The following is an 18,846-nucleotide window of genomic DNA, read 5'->3' as shown; positions in this document are numbered from 1 at the left end:
GGTCTTGTGTGACTCATATTAAAATGATCTATCTGTATATATACTTCATATTAATGTGCCCAGTTCCTGCTGAAGTTTATAAATTGTATGAAAAATGACTCTTGTGGAATGTACGTTTTATGGCACGCTCTGCCCTAATAGCCTAACAGGTCATGACTGACTGAGTTATTGTTTTACAACCGGGCAGAGGGAAGTGGTTTTCCAGCAAACCCCCTGAAACCAGACTAATTAGAGGTTTACAGCCCTGGAGATGATCTATCTGTGTTTTATTTAGGATAAGAGATCCTGTTGACCTCCGTCAACTTGTAGCTATGCATTCCATGGACAAAGGGATGAGGGAGGACAGAAGGGAACATGGCTGAAACCTAACAAGATGGCTGTCATGTACAACGTCTATGCCTCTATTGCACACAATCATCACAGAAGGAGGTCCTGATTCCTCTATATAGATCTTTATATTGCTAGAGGGGTCACCGGCAGGAGGAAGAAGGTCCTGATTCCTCTATATAGATCTTTCTATCACTAGAGGGGTCACCAGCAACCTCATTTAGAATACTGTGTCCAGTTCTGGAGACCTCACTTACATAAAGGTGATAAGATAGAACGAGTCCAGAGACGGGGAATAAAATAGTGATATCAGGAGAGACTTCAGGAACGTAACATGTCCAGTCTGGAGGAGAGAAGGGAAAGGGAAGATGTGATTGAAACCTTTAAATACAACAAGGGAGTGAAGAAGGTTCAGGAGGGCAGGATTTTCAATATGAAACCAAAATGAAGAACACGGGACATGACCTCCAACTAACTGGAGGAAAGTTCACAACTAATCTCAGAAAGTATTATTTTACTGAAAGAGTAGTTGATGCTTGGAGTGAACTTCCAGTAGAGGTAATGAGCCAGTGACAAATCACAGAGACCATCACAATAGTACACAATGGATGGCTATGAATGAAAGCCATTCATTGTGTACAACTGTCATGTGATCACTGTGATTGGCCATAGCAATCACATGGTACTGGGCTGGCCTGGTACAATGATCTGTCATCTGGTGGACACAGCAGGTGACATATCAGGATACAGCAGAGCCACTAGACTTGGAGGACTTCATATGATGTCCACCCAGGATGGGAGAGATCCCGCTCAGCTGTCATTCTGCTATAGGCCTGGGGGGAAGCAGTTCATTACAGGGGACACTGTACAGGTTCTATTTGTAGTCTGGGGGTCCCTGTGGAAGTCCATGTGTAGACATTTCTACCTATGATAAATGACAGGCTAAACCCACCTGGAGACTTTCTCCACACCTGGAGTGTGCTGAGTTCTTGGAGAACGTCTACACAGTGTTTCCAGATTGGCTTTATCACCCCAACGAGCTCGCTCCAGTTCATGGATGTCATCATTATGTTTGGAGGATCTCACCAGTCAGGAGCCTTTCCTGTCATCCTACATGTTCCCTTCTGAGGATTGTTCTATCCTTCCAAACAAATGTATGAAATCATGGATGAGTCCTCCTTCTATGTGATCTAGAAGATCTTCAATCACAATGTCTTTATGGATGAAGTGGATGGCCCAGTTTATATATTATTTATTGCTTTACAGCTTTATTCCCTCCAGGATTCATTCTTTATTTATAGAACCATTCAAGGAAGTGTTCTTACTGTGAGAGATCTCCACCACCATTCCTCTGTGACCATCACATCCTTGTCATTTATGTCTAACATCTTCATTATGAGTGGATTGATAGATATTCTTATACTTTAGGATGTATTTTTGCATTTTTTTTACCCAAAAAGATCTGTTTTGGAGGTCTCTGTTTTATTATGTATTTTGTTTTTATCTTGTGTTATGTGTCTTTAAGACTTTTCTATCTGTAGTAAAATATATTATTTAAACAGTTGGTTGCATAAGAGTTTGGTTTATTGTTTCTTACATTTTTTAGGTTTTTTTGATCTTCCCTGGTATCTCTGTAAGGTAGATACAATGCAGGAATGTTATTAGGGGACGTTTCTCGGGGCTGCAGTTCCTCTGAACTCCACAAGATGGTGATCTTATTTCTCCCCAGACAGGACTTCTCCATGGAATACAGACAGGAAGTGATGTCAGGTACAGACAGGAAGTGATGTCAGGTACAGACAGGCCATTCCGAGAGGTGAGTTGGGAGGAAGCAGATTAGAGACGTTGGTGGACGTGGCAGCAGAGGAGGTAATAAGATGTTATTTCCTATTTACACCCAGTAACCTCCCGTCATGTCCATCCTTTTCCTCCATAGTCCTGTCCGTCCTCTTCCTCCATAGTCCTGTCCGTCCTCTTCCTCCATAGTCCTGTCCGTCTTCTTCCTCCATAGTCGTGTCCGTCCTCTTCCTCCATAGTCGTGTCCGTCCTCTTCCTCCGTAGTCACGTCCGTCCTCTTCCTCCGTAGTCACGTCCGTCCTCTTCCTCCATAGTCCTGTCCGTCCTCTTCCTCCATAGTCCTGTCCGTCTTCTTCCTCTATAGTCGTGTCCGTCCTCTTCCTCCATAGTCGTGTCCGTCCTCTTCCTCCATAGTCGTGTCCGTCCTCTTCCTCCGTAGTCACGTCCGTCCTCTTCCTCCATAGTCCTGTCCGTCCTCTTCCTCCATAGTCACGTCCGTCCTCTTCCTCCATAGTCACGTCCGTCCTCTTCCTCCATAGTCACGTCCGTCCTCTTCCTCCATAGTCACGTCCGTCCTCTTCCTCCATAGTCACGTCCGTCCTCTTCCTCCATAGCCACGTTGGGAGGAAGCAGATCAGAGACGTTGGTGGACGTGGCAGCAGAGGAGGTAATAAGATGTTATTTCCTATTTACACCCAGTAACCCCCCGTCATGTCCGTCCTCTTCCTCCATAGTCCTGTCCGTCCTCTTCCTCCATAGTCCTGTCCGTCCTCTTCCTCCATAGTCCTGTCCGTCCTCTTCCTCCATAGTCCTGTCCGTCCTCTTCCTCCATAGTCGTGTCCGTCCTCTTCCTCCATAGTCGTGTCCGTCCTCTTCCTCCGTAGTCACGTCCGTCCTCTTCCTCCATAGTCCTGTCCGTCCTCTTCCTCCATAGTCCTGTCCGTCCTCTTCCTCCATAGTCCTGTCCGTCTTCTTCCTCCATAGTCGTGTCCGTCCTCTTCCTCCGTAGTCGTGTCCGTCCTCTTCCTCCGTAGTCGTGTCCGTCCTCTTCCTCCATAGTCCTGTCCGTCCTCTTCCTCCATAGTCACGTCCGTCCTCTTCCTCCATAGTCACGTCCGTCCTCTTCCTCCATAGTCACGTCCGTCCTCTTCCTCCATAGCCACGTCCGTCCTCTTCCTCCATAGTCACGTCCGTCCTCTTCCTCCATAGTCACGTCCGTCCTCTTCCTCCATAGTCACGTCCGTCCTCTTCCTCCATAGTCACGCCTGTCCTCTTCCTCCATAGTCACGTCCTTCCTCTTCCTCCATAGTCACGTCCGTCCTCTTCCTCCATAGTCACGTCCGTCCTCTTCCTCCATAATCACTGTGACGTCTTTTATCTCCAGCAGATGATGATACACACATATATAGTGTGGGAACCCAGATGAACCCCTTCAGGGGCAGAACATTCCCCCACTTCCGGGGCCGGAACATTCTCCTCATTGTGGAGATAAATTCTAGTAATATGGTCCTCTAAACAAACAGCACTGACAATAAATAGACAAGACAAGGACCATCCTGACCATACATGGCCTACAAAGGGCAATGATGACACTACACAGGCAGCCAATGGGCAATCATTACACTATGCAGTCAACACAATGATGGAGTGCCGGGGTCAGGAGTATGGAGTATAGAGCCCCTTACATTGCTGCTCAGGAGGAAGGAAACATTCCTTTTTAACAGAGAATGTATATAAATCTGAGGTGCTTTTAGGAATATCTGGGGGTTAAAAAATAAATGGGGCTTTATAGCGACTAAAACATTTAATATGTGTAACATTGTTCTGTTTATCTCCTCCTCCCCTCCCCCGCCTGTCTCCAGCACCGCACCCGGGGACTAGCAGGGAGGGAAGGGACCTTGCAGTGTAATGAGAACCGATTGGCTGATCCTCAGGAAAGGGGAGTGTCCTGCTTTTCCTTTTTCCCTTTCACTCCCAGAGCCATTTTTGCATTTTTTGCACATTTAAAAAATCATTTTAACCTGAAGATGACACAAAACCCCCAAAATATCAATTTTCTGAAAGTAGAGACTTTAGAGAATAAAATAGCGGCAATTCTATTTTTTTATGTCACAAAATATTATCACAAAGTCTAGGAAATGCCAAATTTCACTAAAAAATATACTTAAGTTAATTTCAGGGCACAAAAAAGCAATAAATGACCCATTTATGTGTAATAATATAAAAGCCGAGGTTGCAGCGAGTAAATAGATATCCAACATGTCAGACCTTAAGTTGTGTGTGCTGAAATGGTGACAACCTTTAGTCCCCGGTATTATCTATAGGTGACACATTTATAGCCCCTTCTAGGTCATCAGTATAGAGTACGGAGGAGGTCTGCTCCTAGAATTATCCTCTCATTCTGGTGTGACCGGCGATATGTAACGTGTATCACAATCAATGTTATCACGTGTAGGCGCTCCAGCGTGTGCTCTTATGTTTGGGAGTGCAAATATGTGGGGGTGGGGGGGCCTTAACATTTTTTAAAGGGAGGAGTTATGTACTTGGGTGTAACTTTAATTCTTTGCATTTAAAAAAAACATTTTTACTTAAGGGGACAAAGTCCTCTATGAGATGACTTTTGATGACAGGTTCTCTTTATTGAGACATCCAGGGTCTAAAAGACCCCCAATGTCTCCCCTGTACTCCATTGGATGTAATGTAGAGCACATCGCACCGCATTACATTCTTTGCCGGCCTCAATGGTCGGGAAATCTGTCATAACGTCACTTCTGGGTCAGGACAAGAAGGGAGTGAACATGTCCGCTCTCCTCCATCCCCTCTACCCTCCGACACCCACTGACCCGGGCCCACAGATGGGCAAGCAGAGCCGGGGAAGCATAGTAGGTACAGGAGAGGTTCACACACACGGGGTGGCAGAGGCTGGCACCTGAAAGGAGAGCCCTGCGGCTTGCCCCCAGCAGGGATAAAGATTAAACACAATACTTGCCCGGCACCCAGAACTACATATCCCGGGCGTCGGGCGATGCAAAGTGACCATCCCTGCATGATGAGCCGACATTGACCTCACAGCACTGCCTCAGAGCAGACTATTCATAGGAAGGATCAGATTTATCATTCCTTGTCTGCAGATCTAAAACTCATCAAAACCAGTTCAGAGACCAAACAAACCCAACAGAGAAAAGGGCCCCGGACCTCAAAATTGTAGTAAACACTAAACAGTCCAAACTAAATGTCTTCCCATGAGGGGAGTAGTTCTTCAATGTCCAGCAACCTTCCTATTCCCCCCTCACATCCACATCCTATTATTGTGTGACCAATACCATCCAAATCATTCTTACTTTCATTTCCCAAAGTTATCCGTCTACAAGGAGACCTGTATAGATCACATGATGGCACCAATGAGGATGGAGGAGGACCGGAGTCACATGACTGAGAAGATACTAAACCTCACCCTGGAGATCATCTACCTGCTGACCGGAGAGGTGAGGAGGATTCTGGGAGGTCACATGACATCACTCTCATCTCTATTAATAAAACACAGACCTGACCGGAGAGGTGAGGAGGATTCTGGGAGGTCACATGACGTCACTCTCATCTCTATTAATAAAACACAGACCTGACCAGAGAGGTGAGGAGGATTCTGGGAGGTCACATGACGTCACTCTCATCTCTATTAATAAAACACAGACCTGACCGGAGAGGTGAGGAGGATTCTGGGAGGTCACATGACGTCACTCTCATCTCTATTAATAAAACACAGACCTGACCGGAGAGGTGAGGAGGATTCTGGGAGGTCACATGACGTCACTCTCATCTCTATTAATAAAACACAAACCTGACCGGAGAGGTGAGGAGGATTCTGGGAGGTCACATGACATCACTCTTTTCTCTATTAATAAAACACAGACCTGACCGGAGAGGTGAGGAGGATTCTGGGAGGTCACATGACATCACTCTTGTCTATTCTGGTCAATAGACCATTTTATTTTTGCACACATTTAGATGATGTCAGGTGGTTGATATTGTTTTATTTGTCTCCTGATCTGTAGGATTATGTTGTAAAGAAGAAGTCTAGTGGGGAGCCAATCTCAGGAGGATGGAGCAGAACCCAGAGCCTCACCATGGTGCCTCCATCTCATTCTCTGATACCTGAGAGGGAGAAAGAGCAGAAGATTCTGGAACTGACCACCATGATGGTCCATCAGCTGACAGGAGAGGTGAGCGGTGCCGGGAATTCTGGGACATTCTCCAGTAACAGACAAGGGATGTGTCTGGATGGTGACTGTATCATTGTGTGTGTCAGGTTCCTATAAGGTGTCAGGGTGTCACTGTCTATTTCTCCATGGAGGAGTGGGAGTATTTAGAAGGACACAAGGACCTCTACAAGGACGTCATGATGGACCATCAGCAGACTTTGGGTTTTGTGAAGATTGTAAGGAAGGAATTTCCCCGGAATGAGACGATATTGAAGCTCACCCTGGAGATCCTCAGCCTGCTGACTGGAGAGGTGAGTGTAATGAAGGGGTTAAATCTGACTCGGCTGTACACTGGGAGGGATTCAGAGTCACTTGAAGTCTTCTGATGTTCTGTAATCAATAACGACATCCACACAAGTACTATGAATACATAAAGTGTCCGGACTCTATGAGATTTGGTTATAGAACAAGATGGCGGCATTGGTTATAGAAGAGAACAATCTCAGCTTTAGTCCAATCAGTGAGACCCATGATTACCAGCATGCCACGCCCACTGACCACTAAATCCATGGGTGACATTTCCTGGTGGGTCAGTGAGCCTTACTAGTAAACCATTAGTGACTATTATATGACTTCTAGAAGGAGCTATAAATCTGACCCCATTGTCATCATATCATTGGATGGAGATGTCTGTCCTTTGCTGAGTCGGCACATTGTGGCCAATCCCTGGAGAATAAATCTAGAGCTGACCATAGAAGTGAGGGATTATGGGAGAGTGAGATTTATCTTTGTATCACACAGAACTGTACAGGAGTCATGAAGAAATCTACCGACAATGACACCAGAAGGAGATCTCATCGTATGACCACAAGATCCTCGAGAATCCAGAATCCCATCACCATCCCCCCACCTCCATCCCTGATCCCTACAAGACAGAAGACACAGAAGATTCTAGAAGTCACCAAGAAGATGATGGAGCTGCTGACAGGAGAGGTGAGCGGTGCCGGGAATTCTGGGACATTCTCCAGTAACAGACAAGGGATGTGTCTGGATGGTGACTGTATCATTGTGTGTGTCAGGTTCCTATAAGGTGTCAGGGTGTCACTGTCTATTTCTCCATGGAGGAGTGGGAGTATTTAGAAGGACACAAGGATCTCTACAAGGACGTCATGATGGACAATCAGCCGCCCCTCACATCACCGGGTAAGAGGAGACTTTATTGTAAAGGAGAGAGCAGTACGGAGGATCCACCTAGATCCCCCATCATCTGATAAACACATAGAAACAATGGATTCAGTCAGTGTGTGTGTTTCCTACAGATGGATCCAGTCATGGGAACCCACCAGAGAGATGTCCCCGTCCTCTGTATTCCCGGGATTCCACACAGGAAGGTCACACCATCCCTCACCATCATCAGGTAGATGATGACAATTATTGGTAGTTGTGATTTATACACAGCATGTTTGTTACAATGAATGTTTTATTATATCTTTCAGAGTGGAATCCTCGGGGATGATAATATTGATGTTAAAGAAGAGTATAAAGAGGAGGATGAGGAGTATGGAGTGATGGGGGAGTTTTCAGAAGGACACAAGGAGGTGATGGAGCCACCTAATACCAGGAACCCACCAGAGAGATGTCCCCGTCCTCTGTATTCCCGGGATTCCACACAGGAAGGTCACACCATCCCTCACTATTACAAGGTTGGTGGGATGGAGAATCTAGAACATGGACTTGTAGAGACTATGGGCTCCAATCACAAAGCGGTATCTTCCCGTATCCCAGTATGTAGTAAGATGCTGCATTCTGTTTTTTAGTAGTGAAGCCTGCGGGTAATTTACCACTGGTGTCCATAGCAACACTTGTAAATAGCTTGTTGTTAAGGAGAGGGCAGCTCCCAGTGTCCTCAGCAACCAGTAAACAAGGAGCGGACGGCCACCAAGTTCCCCGCTGACAGCTGTGACAGGTCTGGTATGGATTTTGAGGGGATCCCCGATGCCAAAATAATAAAAATAAAGGCGTGGTTTCCCCTCCAAAATCAATACCACACCCTTAGTGAGTGCCCACCTTCCTCCTGAACCATACCAGGCCACATACCCTCAACATGGGGTGGGTGCTTCAGGGCAGGGGCGCTCTATCCTCCCAAAAGCACCTTGTCCCCATGTCGATGGGGACAAGGGTCCTTCCCCACAACCCTGGCCAGTGGTTGTGGGGGGCATATTGGAATCTAGAAGTCACCTTTAACATGGAGGCCCCCAGATCCCGGCCCCCCACAATGTGAATGAGTATAGAGTAGATAGTACCCCTATTCATTCACCAAAAAAAAGTAGTTTAAGAAAAAACGAAGTAATTTTTGAAAAAACAAAAATAAAGAACAATATCCCCTGATGTAGATCCATCGATGATCCAATCACGATACTCACTGTCATTGCCTTCTTGTGACATCACCAATACAACATGCCCCGGTCAGTGACATCACCAATACAACATGCCCCGGTCAGTGATGTCACCAATACAACATGCCCCGGTCAGTGGCGTCACCAATACAACATGCCCTGGTCAGTGACGTCACCAATACAACATGCCCCGGTCAGTGACGTCACCAATACAACATGCCCCGGTCAGTGATGTCACCAATACAACATGCCCCGGTCAGTGATGTCACCAATACAACATGCCCCGGTCAGTGACATCACCAATACAACATGCCCCGGTCAGTGACGTCACCGAGTGGCACCGTCCCTTAGTATATTTAGTGGCAGGAGGCAGCAGAGCTGTCAGACAGAGGGGAGTCTTCATTGGGAGCGGAGCTTTTCTTTCTGAGTCAGCGGTGACAGCGAGCATAGTGATTGATGATGGATCTACACCGGGGGGACATTTTGCTTTAGTTTTGCTTTTTAATAAAGGACTTGTCAAAAACTGCCTGCTGTCTATTTAACAGAATACTTTTTGGGGGTGAATAATTAGGGGTACCATGTACCCCATACTCATTCACATGGGGTGAGGGATCTGAGGGCCCCCTTGTTACATTTTGTAAGTCCTCTGCCTGCAAACCCCCACAGCCACTAGCCTGGGTTGGGGGGAAGAGTCCCTTGTCTCCATCAACATGGACAAGGTGCTCTGAGGGAGCAAAGTCCCCCCGCCCCAGAGCATCCACTCCATGTTAAGGGCATGTGGCCTGGTATGTTTCAGGAGGGGGGGGGTCACTTGCTCATCCCCCCCTTTCCTGACCTGCCAGCAGCATGCTCAGATAGGGGTCTGGTATGTGTTTCTTTCATTTAGGCAAGGGGTCCACCTCAAAATCCTTACCAGACCCCAGGGGGGGACCTTACAACATTTTCTTAATATTTTGTTGCCGGTAATTTTTTTTTTTAATTTATCGGTTGGTTAGGACGCAGCGGCCGCTCGCTCCCTAACAACCATGTTGTTTACTGGTTGTTAAGGATGCCAGCGGCCGCCCACTCTTTACCAAGCAGTACACATTTCCTGAATGCCGCATGTCTCCACCACTAATTAATGACCGCATGCATTTCATTCTTTATTTCCTTCTGTGAATGTAACGCCTGTTCATGCGGTATTTACTGAGCGTGTTCAGTGTTTGTGGTCAATACCGCAACACGGGATAGGAAATGGACAGTTTCAGGATGGCATGCGGTATTTAGGGGAAATGTACCCACATATCACATGTGATCTGCTTCTGTGAAGGGAGACAATGTGTGGATTTTGTGTGTGATGTCACAATCATAAATCTTACATTTTACAGATGATATTTTCTCTCATTTCCTTGATTTAGAGTGGAGATCCAATCGATATAGAATTTGAGGTGAAAGCAGAAGAAGAAGAGGCGTATGTGAGGGATGATCAGCAGTCTATGGAGGAGGATGGAATAACGGGGACATTTATAGAGGAGGACACTCCTACAGAGATCAGCACAGGTGGGTCATGAACACTAAATCCATTCCTCCACCCATACTGCTCACTGATTGGTCCAGAGTAGGGCGGGGACTGGGTGATATCAGCCTGTAATCCCCTGGTCACTTTCCTGAGCTGTGTTCCCCGTCCTGTATTCCTGGATTTCTCTCGGATAATCTTCCTTCTCTGTGCTGCAGACACAATTTATGTATCTAGACTGGATTTATGGAGGTTCTGGGGTTCAGCTGGCAGCAAAATGTTCATTTCACCATAAGTGTTACTAGACCTAGGCACCTGGGGTGTGTGTATTGGGTGTCCTTCCTCATGTCCAGATCTATTAAGATCTCTGACAGAACATTTCTCCCAGGGTTCCTTGCTCTGTGGTCTGCTGGCTGTGCCGGGTGGAGGGATATGTCTGTAGTGTCTCAGACCCAAGTCACTGAGTGCAGTCTCAGGAGATGGGAGGCAGCGGTGTGGGATCTCTGCAACTTGTCTACAGTAAACATTTAATATTCCACTGATTACTGAATACCAATATTATGAGTCCTGACCCTTACACTGTATATTGTACATTACATACTCCTGACCCCTGCACTATATACTCTATGTTGTACATTACATACTCCTGACCCCTGCACTATATACTCTATGTTGTACATTACATACTCCTGACCCCTGCACTATATACTCTATGTTGTACATTACATACTCCTGACTTCTGCTCTCCCCCTCCCCCTCCCCCCACTGCTATATATACACATAATATGGATTATCTTTTGTTCTACCAGCTGGACATTTTATATCGGACGATGTGATTGGAGCACAGACTTTTACATGGTGATAATATTGTGATAACATCCTCCAACTTTGGACCCTTAAACAGAAAGTGATAATGAGGGAGGAGTCAATCCCCCAATGATGGTGGTCTTCAGGATCAGTCCAGTCTTCATCTTGGTTGTTCTCCCCCCATCCTCACTCTCTGACCTCTGGTGGGGCTCAGCCCCGCTGTTCTTCATGACTAAATCATGGACTAAATAAGGAAGTGCAGTACTTCTTGTGTTGGGAAGATGGCGATGAGTGATAGAGGGAGTGGGGACCCTCGTCCTATAATCCCCTCATCACTGTCCCTCCTATAAAAGACAGTTCTGGTTGTTTCCTCACTCTCTGACTAAGGTCCATGAATAAAGAAATGACCTGGTAGGAGATCAGAGGAGCCATTTCCTAGTTCCCTTGAGGGTGGAATTGTAAGCTCCTCAGAGACCAAGCTGCCTGATGTGGGCGGAGTCCTGGTTTGGGGGAACCAATCAGCTGCTGTCTAGTAATCCTCTTTGTCTTTGTATTTTAGTCCATGGCCGGGAGATGAGGAAAACCTCCGAGGATTGTCTCACTTTGTCTCCAGACTGGAAAGTAGAAAATGAGGACATCACACAGTATAGTCCAGGAGAAAACCCGGCTCCCTCCAATGTCCATCCGGCACCACCCAGTGTAGATGGACCATCGGATTCCTCGTATCCTGAGGAACCTCAGACTGTGCGGGACCAGGCCAGCCTTCCAACAGGGAAGAGCTTCTCCTGTACTGAGTGCGGGAAAGGATTCCGTTATAAATCCAGACTTAATAGGCATGAAAGATCTCACACAGGTGAGAAGCCATATTCCTGTGCTGAGTGCGGGAAATGTTTTGTATCAAAATCACATCTTGTCATACATCAAAAGCTGCACACAGGAGAAAAAATAAATTCCTGTCATGAGTGCGGGAAATGTTTTTCACAGAAGTCCCATCTTTACACACATCAGAGATCTCACACGGGGGAAAAGCCATATTCCTGTTCTGAGTGTGGGAAATGTTTTTCACATAAATCCAGTCTTTACAGCCATCAGAGATATCACACGGGGGAGAAGCCGTATTCCTGTCCTCAGTGCTGGAAATGCTTTTCAGAGAAGTCCGTTCTTTCCAGACATCAGAGATCTCACACGGGTGAAAAGCCATTTTCCTGTCCTGAGTGTGGGAACTGTTTTACACAGAAGTCTAGTCTTTATGTACATCAGAGATCTCACACAGGGGAGAAGCCTTATTCCTGTCCTGAGTGCGGGAAATGTTTTTCAGACAAGTCTAGTCTTTACAAACATCAGAGATCTCACACGGGGGAGAAGCCGTATTCCTATCATGAGTTTGAGAAATGTTTTTCAAGGAGCTTCAATCTTTCTAGGCATACGAAATCTCACACAGAGGAGAAGCCACTTTCTTCTCCTGAGTGAGGGAAATGTTCCTCACTGAAGTCCTGCCTTCCTGTACATCAGGGGTCCCACACAACCCTGGAGGTGTATTAGTGCCTTGAGTGCGGGAAATGTTTTCTAGATGAATGTTGCTGGACATCCCAGCTCTCATGTGGGGAAGAAGCACACCCTGATATACACCTCAGATATACTCCATGGCTGATCTTCATCATGGAAGGAACAGTTCATAAGGAGATCAGAGGTCCCCAAAGCCATGGATGAAGTGTGGGACCAGGTTGCCCATTGATGGCAGGAGAAGAATAACAATGGAGTCCTGCCCTGTGATTGGCTGAGTCTATAAATTGTTGACTGAATGAGCCGTCATTCACCCAGACGTGACCAGTTTGGTCCATACTTGAAGGAGAAGTTCCCCTTTTTGGGCAGAATTTCCCTCCCATAATACACAGAAGCGTTCTCTGATGCCGTCTCTGGCCCGGCCGTCCCGATGGGCTTTCCTCTCCCCTCATCCACAGGACCATCACTTGTCTGTCAGTTTATTGGATCGTTGGAACGGATTTTCAGATTGCATCATTTCCTGTCCATGATTTCTCAGCATTCACTTCCTGTAGGCCACTTCCCAGAAGCCTTCACTTCCTTGTTGCATCACAGAAGGGGGTGTGACAGGGCGTGTTCACCGCTTGGGACCACACCTCCCTCATTATAATACCTTCCTATACAATCTGATTGGACAATCTCCTCTAGATCTCCCCCCAGCTATGTAGTACAAGGGCAGACAAAGTCCAGGGTATGGAATGTGTGACAATTATATTGGGAACTTGTGAGGCCTGGGGGCTGCAAAGGCATTAAGATGTACCGAGGGTTCCGGGGAGAGCGCAGATTAGGAACGTTTGTAACCGTTTTAGGATCACCCAAAAGAGGACAGAGAGGCAAGTGAGGGGATATGAAGTTGCTGGAATATTTATCAGAGTTCCAGGTGCAGAGTGTGTGACCCATCAGGAGGCTGATAGACGTAGGTCTGGATTTAGGAGGACTCCATGGGAGTGAATGGTGAGAAGTTTGAGAACAGAGCAATGCTTCTAAGTCAGCCCATAAGGAGCCATGTATTGTGGTGTAAAGGGGGGTTAGTGGGGTAATCTGGGCACCAAGAAATATTTAGTAACATTTGGAACACCCAAACCTCCTTGTTCCTTATGTATATACATAGCATGTCTTGGGATTCGTGGCCCTTTGTCTGCTCAGTTGAATCACAAGACCTGATTTTAAAAAGATTTCAGAGTATAGGAGGAGATGGGGATCGGTGGGGGTGGGGATGGGGAAGAGTACAGGACAAGTAAAGGAGTTTTGGTAAAATTGCCACTTTTCCATCGCTGATCCTCCCTATCCAGGAGAGGTGAAGATGAGTCCAGGACAGAAGTAGGACTCTCAAGTATTTGAAAGTGGGGATGTAGTTGGCCTCATGGAGTGTGTTGTACGAGCGAGGGAGATGAATGCCCAAATAATCCAGGTAGGAGGTGGGCCAAGGAAACTATCATTCTGTTTTACAGAGACGAGCGCTGCATTGGAAAGGGAAATGTATGGAGTACAGAGAACAGGACTGGCAGGGAGGTGTTGGGTTGGACCAAAGTAAGCAAAAGATCATCGGCAAACAATCTGACTTTACCCAGTTCAGGACCGACCACCACACTTATACTGCGGCAGGGAAGTCCCTCTGTTCCAGATCACATACATGTACATGTACACGTGTGAGCCCACCGCCCTGACTGTGCTGTCATTCAGTACAACACAAGCCGGTTATCAGGTCCAGGCCAATGATTTCTGGCCTGGACCTGCTGATCACCTGCACCTGCTGATCACCTGCACCTGCTGATCACCTGTACAGAATCAGAGATCATTCTGTGTCCATATTTATAAACACAGGAACTGGAAAGGTACACTAGTGAAGAGGAGCACAAATAATACAAAGTATTCCCACAAGCAGCTAAAAAAGGTGATCAATAATCAATAAACCAACTTAACAGTGAATTCAACTAAAACAACACTGCCCACACCTAAACATATTCATATAAATGTGCAAAAATGTCAATAAATAGAAATACAGCTTTCCTTAACCACTTTAGGTCCGCCCTATAATAGAAATACTGCCACAGGGCGGACTCCCTGCACAAAATCATGTGTATATGATAGATGCCCAATAGAAATTGCGGTTACTGTCTGTGTCCCCATTAGGGAGATTCACTGTCTCTATTTGTCCTGTTTTCATTGTGAACATAAAAAAAATCCCACACTTTGGGTTGTCCCCAGAAAAGTAATAGAAGAGAAATCTTCCAATGGGGACGCTGGTTCTGGTGGTCACCAAGGAACTTCCTTAATTTGGAAGAATTTTCTCTCACTTCCTGTTTGGCTGACACAAGAAGTGAAGGGAAATCTGCACAATGGTGCACAGATGTAAAAAAAAAACTGACAGTGTATTTTTTGTTGCATTCAGTAAAAAACAAAGAAAAATGAACAAATAGGAACACATTTTATTAAAAATAAAGAGTACAGTGTTAAAGTTTATACCTTTGACTGTATTTTGCAAGATGACTTTTCTGCATTGGGGATGTTACCCATTTCTAATCTGTGTACTCTGGAAATACTGAACTGCTCTGTGAGTGTGGAATTGTCTCTATAAATAAAGAATTTGAAAAAAAATAGAGAGTACATACACATTCATTTTTGTTGCATTTAATAAAAAAAAGAAAAATGAATAAATAGGAACAATTTTTAATGGTATTTTCATTTTTTTTTTTTTTTGTTGCATTTAATAAAAATATTTGCACAGTGGCTAAATGGTTAGCACTTCTGCCTGGCAGCACAAGGATCATTGGTTCAAATCCCAACCACAGCATCACCTGCCTGGAGTTTGCATGTTCTCCCTGTGCCTGCATGGGTTTCCTCTGGGACTCCGGTTTCCTCCCACACTCCAAAGACATGCTGGCAAGTTAATTGAATCCTGTCTAAAATTGGCCCTAATATAGTATGAATGTAAGTTAAGGACTTGAGATTGTACGTCCCTTGAGGGTTAGGGACTGATGTGAATGTACAATATATATGTAAAGAGCTGCGTAAATTGATGACGCTATATAAGTAATGGAAATAAATAAGAAAAAAGAAAAAAATGAATAAACAGGAACAAATTTTATAAGAAATAAAAAGAGTACATGCAAAGGTAACATACACACACACATTCCTGAATATCCATGCATAGACTGGTGACAAGGCCATTTACATATTAAAAGGGAATTCCTGAAGAGTGATAGACTATGGGGACTATTCTGGTGCTAATTCTATTTAAAAGGAAACTGTATCTGTGTGACTGTAATGAGAGAAATGGTAATGGGTCCAATGGAGAATAGTATACTGTGCTGCCCTGGGTGACCAGGGTGGGAAACAATTGTCCATTTCAGCAATTAACATTTTCATGATTAGATGTTTGGTCAAAAAATCAGAAATCCCTCCAGCAGGTATTAATCTGTATATGAAGGGAAGATTAACAGCTAAAGACTTCATACCCACATGGAAGGAAGATATAGTTTAAATATATTCTAAAAATATTCTTCCCAATATTTTGACATATATTTGAAATACTACAATCTTGGCCGTATATATATGCTGCATGTTAAAATGAGTTTTTTTATATATTCCAAAATATATTAAAAATATCTTTAAAAATATATATTTTTAAAATGTATTCTTCAGATTTGTTTTTAACATATAAAAAAGTAACTTTAACATATATTTTTACATATATTTGCAAATGCATTCCAAAAATGTAGATTAAATGTATTTACAAAGGCATACAGTATATATGTAAATGTATTTTTAAAAATATGTTTCCCATATTTTGTAATACAAATGCATTTCAACATACAATATATATATATTTATTGAAATATCTTTAGAAATATATTGCATATGACCAAAATTGTAGTATTTCAATACATTTTGGAAGAATATTTTTAAAATATATTTAACCACTGGACATCCTGAGGATTTACCCCCCTTCCTGTTTTTGCTGTTCGGCGCGGCACTATTTCAACTGACAATTGCGCGGTCATGCAATGCTGTACCCAAATTAAATCTACGTCCTTTTTTTCATACAAATAGAGCTTTCTTTCATTGATATTTGATCACCTGTGCGATTTTTATTTTTCACACCTTAAACAAGAAAAGGCCAAACTTTTTGAAGAAAAAGGATATTTTTTACTTTTGGCTATAAAAAATATATAGTAAACTCAAAGTTCGTTATACATTTAGGCCAAAATGTATTCTGCTCCATGTTTTGGTAAAAAAATCCCAATCAGTGTATATTGATAGTTATAGCATCTACAATCTATGGTATAGATATTGGAATTTACAGCTTTTACTTTCTGACTGCCCATCACATTTCTTGAGGTGCTAAAATACCAGGATAGTACAAACACCCCCAAATACCAGGGTAGTACAAACACCCCCAAATACCAGGATAGTACAAACACCCCCAAATACCAGGACAGTACAAACACCCCCAAATACCAGGATAGTACAAACACCCCCAAATACCAGGACAGTACAAACACCCCCAAATACCAGGACAGTACAAACACCCCCAAATGACCCCTTTTCGGAAAGTAGACACCCTAAGCTATCTGCTGAGAGATATATTGAGTTCATGGAAGGTTTTTTTTGTTCCACTACTTTTTGGAAAATGACAAAAATATATATTTTTTTACACAAAGTTGTCATTTAAGTGATATATTTCTCACATGAGCCATGGGCATATGTGGAATTATATATATAGACTTTTTGGGAGCCTAGCCACATACAGGAGCCTGAAATCCAATGACCACTTTGAAAGCCTGAAGGTGCGTAACTTCCTCATTTCACTTCCTCACTACCTATCACAGTTTTGGAGGCCCTGAAATGCCAGGATAGCACCAAACCCCCCAACCCCAAATGAACCCTTTTTGGAAAGTAGACACCCCAAGGAATTTAAAAAGAGGCATGGTGAGTATTTTTCAGATCTCATGTTTTTCACAAGGTATTGAAATATTCAAAAAGAAAAGAACTAATATGTTTTTTTTCTTCATTTTATAAAAATGTGCGGCAACAAATGAGATCTGCAAAATACTCACCATGCTTCTTATTAAATTCCTTGGGGTGTCTACTTTCCAAAAAGGGGTCATTTGGGGGGGTTAGGTGATATCCTGGCATTTCAGGGCCTCCGAAACTGTGATAGGTAGTCTGGAAGTGTAATGAGGAAATAAAGCCCTTTAAAAGCCTGAAGGTGCTTATTGGATTCTGGGTCCTGTACTTGGCTGGACTGCCAAAATGTCTCTCACATGTGGTACCCCCATACTCAGGAGAAGTAGCAGAATGTACTGTAATGTAATTTTGGAGTGTAATTCCACATATATCCATGGCATGTGTGAGCAGTAAATCATTTAAATGACAATTTTATGTAAAATAAATTTTTTTGTCATTTTCCAAAAACTTCAATTCTATGACTTCATGATCTTCAGTTGAGTGATATGCAGGACCCAACTTTGGTAACCGGATCTTGGTGTGTGGGTATATACCTGGGATAATATTTCAGTTTAGATATATGCCACACTTATTTTGTAATTTTTTTGTAATTAAATGAAGCAAGTCTTTCCTTTTGAGCCGAGTGCAAAGTTCCAGGAGAGATGACATAGGAAGCATCTAGGTACTAGAACTATTGTGTGATCATTAGAGAACACATCCAGATGGAGATTAGTGAGAAGTTTGACTCACTATAATTGAGTTTCCTGGAGACCTACAATTGACTTTAATCCAGATATCTCCTGGCTTCCCATAGACAATGGTGCTTGTTTAGATAACACACATCTGCGAGGTCTTGTGAGAACCAGAGTCACTAAGGTTCAGTCCACCATTGTCATTGTACGGTATCTTGTGTTTGATCATCTGCGAGGTCTTGTGAGAACCAGAGTCACTAAGGTTCAGTCCACCATTGTCATTGTACGGTATCTTGTGTTTGATCATCTGCGAGGTCTTGTGAGAACCAGAGTCACTAAGGATCAGTCCCACCATTGTCATTGTACGGTATCTTGTGTTTGATCATCTGCGAGGTCCTGTGAGAACCAGAGTCACTAAGGTTCAGTCCACCATTGTCATTGTACGGTATCTTGTGTTTGATCATCTGCAGGCCTCACATAGTGGATTTGGTCCCCATTGTATGTCACACAGATCTCCTCCACTCATGGTTTATGGTGGCTTCCTGGAAGGTCACCTGAAGTTCATCAACTATTTTAACCCATAAGAGTCAGCTTAGAATTTCCTTTTTGGGATAATATCATTTTCCTTAATAAATAGTCCA

The 18,846-nt window shown here is 44.1% G+C and overlaps 2 protein-coding genes across 2 annotated transcripts in view; both read left to right on the top strand.

Annotated features, from left to right (window-relative positions):
* The window catches only part of LOC149461864 (uncharacterized), a 309,357-nt gene that overhangs the window by 88,107 nt on the left and 202,404 nt on the right, over positions 1–18,846 (top strand). Inside the window, 1 exon segment of the mRNA XM_089677653.1 lies at positions 11,827–12,388. Within this exon segment, the coding sequence (XP_089533779.1) occupies positions 11,827–12,388 (562 nt within the window).
* On the top strand, positions 2,136–7,412 carry LOC149461868 (uncharacterized). The gene is made up of 5 exons (XM_089677699.1): positions 2,136–2,196; positions 5,481–5,609; positions 6,177–6,344; positions 6,431–6,634; positions 7,125–7,412. The coding sequence occupies exons 2-5, from the start codon at positions 5,514–5,516 to the stop codon at positions 7,410–7,412; spliced, it is 756 nt and encodes a 251-aa protein (XP_089533825.1). The 5' UTR covers positions 2,136–2,196; positions 5,481–5,513.

The sequence above is a fragment of the Staurois parvus genome, unplaced genomic scaffold, assembly GCF_062004578.1.
Source record: "Staurois parvus isolate SC_StPar_1 unplaced genomic scaffold, SC_StPar_1.0 ptg000191l, whole genome shotgun sequence".
Lineage (NCBI taxonomy): Eukaryota > Metazoa > Chordata > Amphibia > Anura > Ranidae > Staurois > Staurois parvus.
Note: the sequence above shows the minus strand (reverse complement) of the source record. Positions and strands in the feature narration are given on the sequence as shown.